We start from the raw sequence: 16392 nt of genomic DNA, 5'->3' as shown, positions 1-16392 counted from the left end.
AACACAAAACTTATTATTTTTAGCAGATATATAACAACTTTTATGGTAGTAATAACTTAATTACCTTCAATAATTCCAAGAATGTGTTCTGGACAATTTACATGTTATTAGTGGTTTTTTATAACATATGAGACTATTATATTTAGGAATTTTAAATAGAAACCGAATACGTTTTATGGCAACACATTTATTATGCGCAAAACGATAGCTTTTGTTTTAAACTTTTGTTATTTAATATACTTTAAACTATACTTTCAAAGTGCTAAATTATTAAGTAAAATAATGGAAGCCAATGGTCTAACTCTAATAACTTATATTTAGTCAACTTAAAACATAGGTACTTACTTTTTGATAAATTATAGAAATTAAACATTTGAAAACAAAATTTTTTTGAGAACAACTTTTAAGCTTATATTCAAATATTTATGAGATTAAATAAAAACTTTACAACAAAACAAACAATAAATAAACCAAAATTCGGGTGGATGATCAAATTACTTGGAACAACTACCAAGTTTTCAACTAGTTCTATTAATAGTTGATTTCTGGTTTATGAGTAAAAAACATCATGAGTAACAAAAAAAATAGAAATTAATAAATTGAATAATAACCCAAATACAGAAATGTTTTATTAACCAAAAATAAACTTTTAGGCTTTTGCTTCTAACAAAGAATCTTAATATTTCTTAACTTAAAACAATTTTTAAAACTAAATATAAAAAAATCCCCATTTTAGTATCACAGAAAATTTTGAAGTTGGGAAAATTTAATAACTTAAGTATACTAAACTTTTTTTCTATATACTAAGTGTTTCTTATTTTTATCAAATTCTGTAAGACAATCTATGTAGTTGTTGTAAAACTAGAATTCAATAATTACTCACATATACAAATATCTATTGTTAATTTTTTATTAAAAACTGTATTTTCCTGTGTTTTACGGATTATATAAAGACACTAATATACCAAGACAACCCATGTATTTGTTACAAAATTAGAGTAAAAAGTATCAGGAAACTGTCGTTTCAATTGAAAACGCGGTTAGGCAATACTTGAAAGCAATAGTGTTACGTCATAACGGTAGAACAAAACAGCAACAATGTACCGAAAATTGTGCAAACATTTTGAAAATGATACACGTGTCAAAAAAGAATGTAGAACTTTTCAGACAGAAATGAAATAATTCAAGTTTGATAGTTAAACAAAAAGTTGAAAGAACTTTTAGTAATGCATTATAATGCATTTTTAGAGTTTTTTGAAGGTTATATCAGTGAAAAACACTTTAAACTGTTTTAAAGGTTTGGGGTCGAGGTAAGTTCAATAGAAATATCAAATGCTAATGTATCGATTCAAGATGAGCAAATGCTTTGAACCGATAAACTTCTTATAAATAAATAAAAAATTTGCCTCCTACATAAAAGCACACTTGTGTAGTATTAAGGTTTTCGACTTATAAAATCTCCAACAAGATCTTTTGGATATTTTGGATTATTAAGCTTTAGTATAATCACTTTAAGAGTTTACATATAAAAAAATAAACATGTTAGTTTTCGTAAGGCGATGACAAGTTAGTATACACATAAACAGTTACTTAAAACACCAACATATAATTCTAAGCTGAACAATCATATCTATTTGACAACCATCAAACCAAAATAAACTTATAATATGATAAGCCTCTAAGTTCTTAAACACTTTTGTTTAAACTAATTTCGGTAGTTTTTTTTAAACTTGAATTATTATATTAAAACTTTTTGAGGAGTAACTATTGAATGTAAAAAATCCATTAGTCTGTTCATAGCTAATTAATTAACTTTTCCTAGTAACAATACTTTATTCTAACGCAAGTTTTAAATTACTTTTTCAAACCATAAACCATCTATTCCAGCCCTGTAGTTTTAAATTCTCAGTAAAAAAATAAACATTTATCTGATACACATGAATGGAATGTTAAGTTTGTCACTTACATCGAAACTCACTTAAAATTTGCCATACTAATTTAAACAAATAGTTTTTTGCAAAAATTATAAAATATAAAAAGTAGACACATGTATTTATAACTAATAGTATATAGCGACACCATTATAAAAGATTATAACTAATAATTTTAAGTAAACAAAATTTATCTTTTACTTATGCACAGTTCATTTAAAATCAATGACTTTATACTACTGCTAATTTATGAGCTTGTTTTCTTTTAAAAATTGAGAAAAATATAAGATTTATTAATTAATAACTCAACAGAAGTTATTAAACTTTTATACAAACTAAATAAAAGTAATACTAATCAATTATCATTGTTGTCAAAAACAGTTTGATACTTGAGATTTATATTGCTGTCTCGTAAATGACGTTTGAAAATGTTGTTATTTAATAAATCTAAAAATAGTATCTGTATATATTTTGCAAGGTTTTACGCTACGTAAAACTGAAATACATTATCAAACTTTTATTTATAACCAACATAAACAAACAGTTACAATAAAGCACTTTCTCCACACACCTCGTACAAAAGACAAACACTGAAAAGACAAAAACATTCACTTGTAGTGGTAGACTGTGATATTTAATGGTAAAAAAAAGAACAGTTTGAAAATATTTTTAGCACAAAATCAACCTACGAAAGATTAACATGATTTTTCACATCTAACTAGCTAAACGTTAAAATTTATTTTTCATAAACTAGTTTATAAAAAAATCATTAAATAGAATAACTAGTAGTTATGCTACACAAAAGAATTACTAAAAACATTAAAAAGGTTTACTTTAGTTATACTTTTCTCACTTAAAGAAATTTCAAAACTTAGCATAATTCATAATATTGTACAAGCTTGATATCAATTAACTTAATTGTCAAATAAAAGAAATGTTTTATCTTAAGTACATAGTTACTTTCATTATAAGAGCCTTGTGGAATGTGAAATTTATAAAAGTACTTGACCACTTATTATAATGAACTTGCTACTGATAAGTGAGTTTATATGCAAGCGACATATTTACCAAGTTTGTTTATGAAACACCATATGTTATATACAGGCAAATTTTGAATAAAATTTTTGTTTTTGTGTGGGAAAAATGCATTACTAAATCAAAATTTATAATGCAAAACAAAAAACAATGAAAATGAAATTGTTTGTTATTTAAAAAGGAATGTAGGAATATATTTTACAAAGCTTTTTTTAAATAGATCAAAAACAAAAAATTAAACAATAAAATAAAATAAAAAACATTAAATTATTGTTGAAAAATTATTTCAATTTGAACCAAACTAAATAAACAATAAAACTATTTTGAAGCCATAAAAATGTAAAACAAGAAAAGTTTGCAGAAATATTAACAATACCACTTATAAATGTATGCTATGTTTAGCTGTTTACTAGCTACAAATAAACTTAAAAACAAGTTATCTTGTTTAAACATGAGTTTTAAAACAAACTAATTAAGCCTAATAAAATACTTATAAGTAGTGTACAACATATACTTAAAACATTCAAGCGTTTTTAACACAAAATATTGTAGCTATCTTTTAAAGTGTTTATACTCTTTTATGATTTAATATTTTTAGCTGTTAATTAAAAAACTCAGTTGGCTAAATAAACAACACAATATTGGATAAACAAATTAACATTAATTAGTTTTTACACTATGTGAACTAAAATCATGTAAAACTAATAATATGTATCAAATTATGCTATTTTAAAAAGACAAATTTCACATATAAGTACGTATATCTCTTATAACTTATAAGAAGCTTTAATATATACATATATATAATTTAAAGTCATATGAAAGTTTATTTTAATACATAATCACTTGATAAATAACAGGCATTAAGTATACTACAACGTGTTTGAAAGTTTGTATTTTTAACTTCAAACAGCTCTAATAAGTATACAAGCGTCATTTGAATATAAAGTATAGTAGAAATTATACTTATTATACTATATTATTTAAATTATACAAACGTTATTTGAAATTGCAGTATAGTAGGATATTTTTAATCATAACAAGTAAATGTCTTTATTACAAAGCAACCTTCAAAAAGAAAATATTTGAATTTTAAGTTAAGTATACATTTTATTTTAAAATAAATGAGTGTTTTAAACCATAAAATATGTTTTTAAATCAAATACTTGATGAGCAATTCAATGTACATTTTAATTCTATCAAATAACTCTAAAATATTTATAAAAATTTATACATAGGTCTAATTTGTTATATCTAAAATATTTTGTTTTATTACCAAACAAAAGTCAAGGAGTGATCACCTTTTAAACCTTATAAAGAAGCATTTGATAAGCTGAGTAAAATATTTTGAATAATACCTCTAACTTAAAACTAAATAAGTTTTTTTTAAACAATACGTATTAAACCTGACGTGTTTTTGCTACATCTTAGAAGGAAGGAAACCCAAATTTTTTTTTTTAATATTTTTACAGAAACCCATAAAAATATTGTATTTGTAAAATCCAAGTACATGGATTTCTTGTTTATCAGTTTCAACAAATAATAGTAATGTGAGCAAAGCAAATAAAATAAACAAAAGGGTTTTAGTTAAATATTAGCCAAATATTTTATTATTGTCTGCTGAATTTTGTTATATAATGTTTTGTATTCTACGTTTTATGTTCATAAAAATAATGAAAACACAAGTTAAATTCCTTTGTTTAAAATTTACAATGTTTAAATGATACTTTTCTATAAATTCACAAAAACTTAAACTATAATTGTTAAGTTAAATAAATTCAATAATTAGAGATTTAAACTTAAATAGAATTTCACTATTGTCTTTTAGTTTTTATTAAATTTATCTCAAATGATTTCGATGAACTCAAGTTCTAACTGTATATAAATAGTTTAGATATTTTACGTGTTAAAAATGTTCTTAGCCAATAGTAAATGTATTATATATAATTTTAAACCACTAAAATACGTACTCATGTATGTCAATTATTTACACTTGTTACTTGTTATACTTGATTTTCTTAATACTTAGTATGAATTTTAAAATTATTTGAAAAAACAAGATTAATTAATATACTTTATTCGTTTAATAAATTATTTATTAAATTGATATGCAATTAAACATTTAAAATAGTTATTTTTGTTTGAAAAACTATACTAGTGAAAAAACTGCCTAACTAAGAAAAATGAATTTATAAGACTTTTTTGAACTACTTTAAGGTTTACTTTTTAATAAGTATTTGAAAATTAATTAAAAAACTTTATACGGGTATAAAAGCATTAAATAAAAAAGTTTTTAATTTTTATAGTCATTTTTGAAGACATAAAATACTGAAAATATTTTATATTGGTTTAAAAGGGAGAAAACATATTCAATTTTAAGAAAACAACTTAAAAACCACTAAGTAAAAACTTAAATAGATTTAAGACCACATTAATTAAAAAACTATCAGATCACATTTTCTGACATACTAATTTTCTTGAAAACTCTTAATTTAAAAAAAGAAGTTTTAAACTGTGTATATGTTTTACTTTAGTAATATTTTTTTAAATATACCTATAAATGTGTTTAGACTGATTTTTTATTTCTGTAAATAACCAACTTAAGTGTTTTTTTTCTTTTTCTAAGGACTATATTTTAAAAGCCTTCAATATAAGAACAACAATCAAATTAAAAAAAATACATGTCTTACAAACCTATTTTGTTAGTCTTTTTTAGTAAACCAACTTTGCTTCACTTTATAGTAAGAAAAATTGATTTTCTCAAGTTTATGATTACACAACACATGTAATTAATATATTATACAGTAGATATAATTAACCTATAAAGTAGTAGATATGATTAAGACCTAAAATGACTAGGAATTCCAACAAATTTAAATTTAACTTTTTAATAAATTTTAGCAGTACATGTTTTATTTTCAAGTAGTAGATTTTACAGTAAATAACAAAACAACTTTTAGACATTCCAAAATAAGTTAAAATAAACATTAGTAAACGAAAATACTAAATACCTTTTAAAATACTAAAACAACAATTTATTAATTTATCTTACCTGAACATTAAATACAAACACACTAACTTATTTGTTTTTAATTTTTAAGCTGTTTTTTTAGTTCTCTAAAGCAGAACTAATTTCAAACTTAAAAAGACTTTAAAAATATTGAACAGACAAGTACAAGTTTAAGGAATACACAGAAATTATTCAAATAGTTCGATTAAAATTGAAATTGTATAACTACTACCTACAACACATTGAATTTTTAAGATAAAATAAAAACCATAATGCTTATGGGAAAAACTTAGCATTAAAAAAATTAGCTTGGAAAATTAAACAACAACTAGTTTAGGGAAAAGCAAAATCTAATCATCCATAAACTTTTTTAATACTTGTACAATAAAGTTTCAAATAAAGAAATTTTTAATAAACGAAAGTCAAGTTTCCATCTTAAATGTTCAAAACATAATATGAATAATAATTAAGATCCAACAGATAGTATAAGAAATAAACTTGCTAGTCAACAGTATACAATTTTTTTAAATGCTGTAAATGACAAATGTTAAATAATGACAAATATATATCAAAAATAATGTATCATAGTTAAAACAATGTAAACGAATCTTAGGCTTTAAATTTATTTTCCTAAGTAGCATAAATGAACTTATACATATTTAATGTTAAGTTTAATGTACAAATATTACTTATTAAATCCAATAAATTCAATAAAAAATAACAGTTACTTTTAACTTCAAAAAAATACTTGAATTATAGATTAATAACACTTATTGTAAATATCTATCGAACAAACACATAACTTTAACTTAGCAAACCTAGACTTCATTAAAAAATAAATTACAAGTTTATAAAATGTAAAAAAATTAAAATAAACAAATCCATATTTTTGTAATTACCATTTAAAATAGTAAATTTAAGGTATAATGTATAAATTGAAATAACTCAAATAAACCAGTTTTTTAAACTTGACCTATCTCACAAAATGCTTAAATATGTAAACATATTTTACACATTAAAAAAAGTCTAAAAACTTATACCATAACTTTGATCTGGCCATCTTTGCTCCAATGAAATAAGTAAATATTAACAACATAAAAAAAAATTATAATTAGAACCCAACAAACCCATAATTTCAATCTGGCCATCCTAGCTTCGATGAAATAAATATATATTAACAACATAAAAAAATTATAACTAAAACCCAACAAACCCATAATTTCAATCTGGCCATTCTAGCTTCAATGAAATCTTCTTCAAACCTTCCGTTGGCCTGCTTATCGGGCAACTTGGGAACTGCCACCATGGAAAACTTGTGGCACAATCGGTCGTACAACCAATCAAAATGCTTGTATCTCCTCTCCACCGGTGATTGGGTGTGAGACGGGGTCAGGTTGTACGACACGAACTTCTTCAGACCTTTTAATATTAAATACTGCGTTGCTGCTACATACAGAAGTACAATGATAGTTTGTTATATTTATTTTAATATTAAATATTGGGTTGCTGCTACATACAGAAGTACAATGATAATTTGTTATATTTATTTTAATATTAAATATTGCGTTGCTGCTAAATATAGAGAAGTACAATGATAATTTGTTATATTTATTTTAATATTAAATATTGGGTTGCTGCTACATACAGAAGTACAATGATAATTTGTTATATTTATTTTAATATTAAATATTGGGTTGCTGCTACATACAGAAGTACAATGATAATTTGTTATATTTATTTTAATATTAAATACTGCGTTGCTGCTACATACAGAAGTACAATGATAATTTGTTATATTTATTTTAATATTAAATATTGCGTTGCTGCTACATACAGAAGTACAATGATAATTTGTTATATTTATTTTAATATTAAATACTGCGTTGCTGCTACATACAGAAGTACAATGATAATTTGTTATTTTTATTTTAATATTAAATATTGCGTTGCTACATACAGAAGTACAATGATAATTTGTTATATTTATTTTAATATTAAATACTGGATTGCTGCTATATACAGAAGTACAATAATAATTTGTTATATTTATTTTAATATTAAATACTGCGTTGCTGCTACATACAGAAGTACAATGATAACTTGTTATATTTATTTTAATATTAAATATTGGTTTGCTACATACAGAAGTACAATAATAATTTGTTATATTTATTTTAATATTAAATACTGCGTTGCTGCTACATACAGAAGTACAATGATAATTTGTTATATTTGTTTTAATATTAAATACTGCGTTGCTGCTACATATACAGAAGTACAATGATAATTTGTTATATTTATTTTAATATTAAATACTGCGTTGCTGCTACATACAGAAGTACAATGATAATTTGTTATATTTATTTTAATATTAAATACAGCGTTGCTGCTACATACAGAAGTACAATGATAATTTGTTATATTTATTTTAATATTAAATATTGCGTTGCTGCTACATACAGAAGTACAATGATAATTTGTTATTTTTATTTTAATATTAAATACTGCGTTGCTGCTACATACAGAAGTACAATGATAATTTGTTATATTTATTTTAATATTAAATATTGCGTTGCTACATACAGAAGTACAATGATAATTTGTTATATTTATTTTAATATTAAATACTGCGTTGCTAATACATACAGAAGTACAATGATAATTTGTTATATTTATTTTAATATTAAATACTGCGTTGCTGCTACATACAGAAGTACAATGATAATTTGTTATATTTATTTTAATATTAAATATTGCGTTGCTAATACATACAGAAGTACAATGATAATTTGTTATATTTATTTTAATATTAAATACTGCGTTGCTGCTACATACAGAAGTACAATGATAATTTGTTATTTTTATTTTAATATTAAATATTGCGTTGCTAATACATACAGAAGTACAATGATAATTTGTTATATTTATTTTAATATTAAATACTGCGTTGCTGCTACATACAGAAGTACAATGATAATTTGTTATATTTATTTTAATATTAAATACTGCGTTGCTGCTACATACAGAAGTACAATGATAATTTGTTATATTTATTTTAATATCAAATACTGCGTTGCTGCTACATACAGGAGTACAATGATAAATTGTTATATTTATTTTAATATTAAATACTGCGTTGCTGCTACATACAGAAGTACAATGATAATTTGTTATATTTATTTTAATATTAAATACTGCGTTGCTGCTACATACAGAAGTACAATGATAATTTGTTATATTTATTTTAATATTAAATATTGCGTTGCTACATACAGAAGTACAATGATAATTTGTTATATTTATTTTAATATTAAATATTGGTTTGCTACATACAGAAGTACAATGATAATTTGTTATATTTATTTTAATATTAAATATTGGGTTGCTACATTTAGAAGTACAATGATAATTTATTATATTTATTTTAATATTAAATACTGCGTTGCTGCTACATTTAGAAGTACAATGATAATTTGTTATGTTTATTTTAATATTAAATACTGGGTTGCTGTTACATACAAAAGTACAATAATAATTTGTTATATTTATTTTAATATTAAATATTGGGTTGCTGCTACATACAGAAGTACAATGATAATTTGTTATATTTATTTTAATATTAAATATTGGTTTGCTACATACAGAAGTACAATGATAATTTGTTATATTTATTTTAATATTAAATATTGGGTTGCTACATTTAGAAGTACAATGATAATTTATTATATTTATTTTAATATTAAATACTGCGTTGCTGCTACATTTAGAAGTACAATGATAATTTGTTATGTTTATTTTAATATTAAATACTGGGTTGCTACATACAGAAGTACAATGATAATTTGTTATATTTATTTTAATATTAAATATTGGTTTGCTACATACAGAAGTACAATGATAATTTGTTATATTTATTTTAATATTAAATATTGGGTTGCTACATTTAGAAGTACAATGATAATTTATTATATTTATTTTAATATTAAATACTGCGTTGCTGCTACATTTAGAAGTACAATGATAATTTGTTATATTTATTTTAATATTAAATACAGCGTTGCTGCTACATACAGAAGTACAATGATAATTTGTTATGTTTATTTTAATATTAAATATTGCGTTGCTACATACAGAAGTACAATGATAATTTGTTATATTTATTTTAATATTAAATACTGTGTTGTTGCTACATACAGAAGTACAATGATAATTTGTTATATTTATTTTAATATTAAATACAGCGTTGCTGCTACATACAGAAGTACAATGATAATTTGTTATATTTATTTTAATATTAAATACTGCGTTGCTGCTACATACAGAAGTACAATGATAATTTGTTATATTTATTTTAATATTAAATACAGCGTTGCAGCTACATACAGAAGTACAATGATAATTTGTTATATTTATTTTAATATTAAATAATGGGTTGCTGTTACATACAGAAGTACAATGATAATTTGTTATATTTATTTTAATATTAAATACTGTGTTGCTGCTACATATAGAAGTACAATGATAATTTGTTATTTTTATTTTAATATTAAATACTGCGTTGCTGCTATACATACAAAAGTACAATGATAATTTGTTATATTTATTTTAATATTAAATACTGGATTGCTACATACATAAGTACAATGATAATTTGTTATATTTATTTTAATATTAAATACTGGGTTGCTGCTACATACAGAAGTACAATGATAATTTGTTATATTTATTTTAATATTAAATATTGCGTTGCTGCTAAATATAGAGAAGTACAATGATAATTTGTTATATTTATTTTAATATTAAATACTGCGTTGCTGCTACATACAGAAGTACAATAATAATTTGTTATATTTATTTTAATATTAAATATTGGGTTGCAGCTACATACAGAAGTACAATGATAATTTGTTATATTTATTTTAATATTAAATACTGCGTTGCTGCTATATACAGAAGTACAATAATAATTTGTTATATTTATTTTAATATTAAATACAGCGTTGCTGCTACATACAGAAGTACAATGATAATTTGTTATATTTATTTTAATATCAAATACTGCGTTGCTGCTACATACAGAAGTACAATGATAATTTGTTATATTTATTTTAATATTAAATACTGGGTTGCTGCTATATACAGAAGTACAATGATAATTTGTTATATTTATTTTAATATTAAATATTGGGTTGCTGCTACATACAGAAGTACAATGATAATTTGTTATATTTATTTTAATATTAAATACTGGATTGCTACATACAGAAGTACAATGATAATTTGTTATATTTATTTTAATATTAAATACTGGGTCGCTGCTACATACAGAAGTACAATGATAATTTGTTATATTTATTTTAATATTAAATACTGCGTTGCTGCTACATACAGAAGTACAATGATAATTTGTTATATTTATTTTAATATTAAATACTGTGTTGTTGCTACATACAGAAGTACAATGATAATTTGTTATATTTATTTTAATATTAAATACTGTGTTGCTGCTACATACAGAAGTACAATGATAATTTGTTATATTTATTTTAATATTAAATACTGCGTTGCTGCTAAATATAGAGAAGTACAATGATAATTTGTTATATTTATTTTAATATTAAATACTGGGTGGCTGCTACATACAGAAGTACAATGATAATTTGTTATATTTATTTTAATATTAAATACTGCGTTGCTGCTACATACAGAGAAGTACAATGATAATTTGTTATATTTATTTTAATATTAAATACTGCGTTGCTGCTACATACAGAAGTACAATGATAATTTGTTATATTTATTTTAATATTAAATACAGCGTTGCAGCTACATACAGAAGTACAATGATAATTTGTTATATTTATTTTAATATTAAATACTGGGTTGCTGCTAAATATAGAGAAGTACAATGATAATTTGTTATATTTATTTTAATATTAAATACAGCGTTGCAGCTACATACAGAAGTACAATGATAATTTGTTATATTTATTTTAATATTAAATACTGCGTTGCTGCTACATAGAGAAGTACAATGATAATTTGTTATATTTATTTTAATATTAAATACTGCGTTGCTGCTACATACAGAAGTACAATGATAATTTGTTATATTTATTTTAATATTAAATACTGGGTTGCTGCTACATACAGAAGTACAATGAAAATTTGTTATATTTATTTTAATATTAAATATTGGGCTGCTACATACAGAAGTACAATGATAATTTGTTATATTTATTTTAATATTAAATAATGGGCTGCTACATACAGAAGTACAATGATAATTTGTTATATTTATTTTAATATTAAATACTGCGTTGCTGCTATATACAGAAGTACAATGAAAATTTGTTATATTTATTTTAATATTAAATACTGCGTTGCTGCTACATACAGAAGTACAATGATAATTTGTTATATTTATTTTAATATTAAATATTGGGTTGCTGTTACATACAGAGAGGTACAATGATAATTTGTTATATTTATTTTAATATTAAATACAGCGTTGCTGCTACATACAGAAGTACAATGATAATTTGTTATATTTATTTTAATATTAAATATTGCGTTGCTGCTATATATAGAAGTACAATGATAAATTGTTATATTTATTTTAATATTAAATATTGCGTTGCTGCTATATATAGAAGTACAATGATAAATTGTTATATTTATTTTAATATTAAATACAGCGTTGCTGCTACATACAGAAGTACAATGATAATTTGTTATATTTATTTTAATATTAAATACTGCGTTGCTGCTACATACAGAAGTACAATGATAATTTGTTATATTTATTTTAATATTAAATACTGCGTTGCTGCTACATACAGAAGTACAATGATAATTTGTTATATTTATTTTAATATTAAATACTAGGTTGTTACATACAGAAGTACAATGATAATTTGTTATATTTATTTTAATATTAAATATTGGGTTGCTGCTACATACAGAAGTACAATGATAATTTGTTATATTTATTTTAATATTAAATACTGCGTTGCTGCTACATACAGAAGTACAATGATAATTTGTTATATTTATTTTAATATTAAATACAGCGTTGCTGCTACATACAGAAGTACAATAATAATTTGTTATATTTATTTTAATATTAAATATTGCGTTGCTGCTACATACAGAAGTACAATGATAATTTGTTATATTTATTTTAATATTAAATACTGGGTTGCTACATACAGAAGTACAATGATAATTTGTTATATTTATTTTAATATTAAATATTGGGTTGCTAATACATACAGAAGTACAATGATAATTTGTTATATTTATTTTAATATTAAATGTTGGGCTGCTACATACAGAAGTACAATGATAATTTGTTATATTTATTTTAATATTAAATATTGGGTTGCTGCTACATACAGAAGTACAATGATAATTTGTTATATTTATTTTAATATTAAATACTGCGTTGCTGCTATATACAGAAGTACAATGATAATTTGTTATATTTATTTTAATATTAAATACTGGGTTGCTACATACAGAAGTACAATGATAATTTGTTATATTTATTTTAATATTAAATACTGGGCTGCTACATACAGAAGTACAATGATAATTTGTTATATTTATTTTAATATTAAATACTGCGTTGCTGCTACATACAGAAGTACAATGATAATTTGTTATATTTATTTTAATATTAAATACTGCGTTGCTGCTACATACAGAAGTACAATGATAATTTGTTATATTTATTTTAATATTAAATACTGCGTTGCTGCTACATACAGAAGTACAATGATAATTTGTTATATTTATTTTAATATTTAATACTTGGTCGCTGCTACATACAGAAGTACAATGATAATTTGTTATATTTATTTTAATATTAAATATTGGGTTGCTGCTACATACAGAAGTACAATGATAATTTGTTATATTTATTTTAATATTAAATACTGCGTTGCTGCTACATACAGAAGTACAATGATAATTTGTTATATTTATTTTAATATTAAATACTGCGTTGCTGCTACATACAGGAGTACAATGATAAATTGTTATATTTATTTTAATATTAAATACTGGGTTGTTGCTACATACAGAAGTACAATGATAATTTGTTATATTTATTTTAATATTAAATATTGCGTTGCTACATACAGAAGTACAATGATAATTTGTTATATTTATTTTAATATTAAATACTGCGTTGCTGCTACATACAGAAGTACAATGATAATTTGTTATATTTATTTTAATATTAAATACTGCGTTGCTGCTACATAGAGAAGTACAATGATAATTTGTTATATTTATTTTAATATTAAATACTGCGTTGCTGCTACATACAGAAGTACAATGATAATTTGTTATATTTATTTTAATATCAAATACTGCGTTGCTGCTACATACAGAAGTACAATGATAATTTGTTATATTTATTTTAATATTAAATACAGCGTTGCTGCTACATACAGAAGTACAAGGATAATTTGTTATATTTATTTTAATATTAAATACTGGGTTGCTACATACAAAAGTACAATGATAATTTGTTATATTTATTTTAATATTAAATACTGCGTTGCTGCTATATACAGAAGTACAATGATAATTTGTTATATTTATTTTAATATTAAATACTGGGTTGCTACATACAGAAGTACAATGATAATTTGTTATATTTATTTTAATATTAAATACTGCGTTGCTGCTACATACAGAAGTACAATGATAATTTGTTATATTTATTTTAATATTAAATACAGCGTTGCTGCTACATACAAAAGTACAATGATAATTTGTTATATTTATTTTAATATTAAATACTGCGTTGCTGCTATATACAGAAGTACAATGATAATTTGTTATATTTATTTTAATATTAAATACTGGGTTGCTACATACAGAAGTACAATGATAATTTGTTATATTTATTTTAATATTAAATACTGCGTTGCTGCTACATACAGAAGTACAATGATAATTTGTTATATTTATTTTAATATTAAATACTGCGTTGCTGCTACATACAAAAGTACAATGATAATTTGTTATATTTATTTTAATATTAAATACTGCGTTGCTGCTACATACAGGAGTACAATGATAATTTGTTATATTTATTTTAATATTAAATACTGCGTTGCTACATACAGAAGTACAATGATAATTTGTTATATTTATTTTAATATTAAATACTGCGTTGCTGCTATATACAGAAGTACAATGATAATTTGTTATATTTATTTTAATATTAAATACTTGGTCGCTGCTACATACAGAAGTACAATGATAATTTGTTATATTTATTTTAATATTAAATATTGGGTTGCTGCTACATACAGAAGTACAATAATAATTTGTTATATTTATTTTAATATTAAATACTGCGTTGCTTCTACATACAGAAGTACAATGATAATTTGTTATATTTATTTTAATATCAAATACTGCGTTGCTGTTACATACAGAAGTACAATGATAATTTGTTATATTTATTTTGATATTAAATACTGCGTTGCTGCTATATACATAAGTACAATGATAATTTGTTATATATATTTTAATATTAAATACTGCGTTGCTGCTATACAGAAGTACAATGATAATTTGTTATATTTATTTTAATATTAAATACTGCGTTGCAGCTACATACAGAAGTACAATGATAATTTGTTATATTTATTTTAATATTAAATACTGGGTTGCAGCTACATACAGAAGTACAATGATAATTTGTTATATTTATTTTAATATTAAATACTGCGTTGCTGCTATATACAGAAGTACAATGATAAATTGTTATATTTATTTTAATATTAAATACTGCGTTGCTGCTATATACAGAAGTACAATGATAATTTGTTATATTTATTTTAATATTAAATACTGCGTTGCAGCTACATACAGAAGTACAATGATAATTTGTTATATTTATTTTAATATTAAATACTGGGTTGCTGCTACATACAGAAGTACAATGATAATTTGTTATATTTATTTTAATATTAAATACTGCGTTGCTGCTATATACAGAAGTACAATTATAATTTGTTATATTTATTTTAATATTAAATACTGAGTTGCTACATACAGAAGTACAATGATAATTTGTTATATTTATTTTAATATTAAATACTGGGTTGCTACATACAGAAGTACAATGATAATTTGTTATATTTATTTATTTTAATATTAAATATTGGGTTGCTGCTACATTCAGAAGTACAATGATAATTTGTTATATTTATTTTAATATTAAATACTGCGTTGCAGCTACATACAGAAGTACAATGATAATTTGTTATATTTATTTTAATATTAAATACTGGGTTGCTGCTATATACAGAAGTACAATGATAATTTGTTATATTTATTTTAATATTAAATACTGCGTTGCTGCTATATACAGAAGTACAATGATAATTT

The 16392-nt window shown here is 22.7% G+C and overlaps 1 protein-coding gene across 1 annotated transcript in view; it reads right to left on the bottom strand.

The window, feature by feature from the left end:
* LOC145843889 (sorting nexin-33-like) overlaps positions 1-16392 on the bottom strand; it is a 47669-nt gene that overhangs the window by 11434 nt on the left and 19843 nt on the right. Inside the window, exon 7 of the mRNA XM_082951153.1 lies at positions 7190-7395. Within this exon, the coding sequence (XP_082807279.1) occupies positions 7190-7395 (206 nt within the window). The remainder of the gene's footprint in view (positions 1-7189; positions 7396-16392) is intronic.

This window comes from Thalia democratica, chromosome 9, assembly GCF_965202585.1.
Source record: "Thalia democratica chromosome 9, ktThaDemo2.hap1.1, whole genome shotgun sequence".
Taxonomy (NCBI): Eukaryota; Metazoa; Chordata; class Thaliacea; order Salpida; family Salpidae; genus Thalia; species Thalia democratica.
The sequence above is the reverse complement of the archived record's forward strand: the minus strand, read 5'-3'. Positions and strand labels throughout refer to the sequence as shown.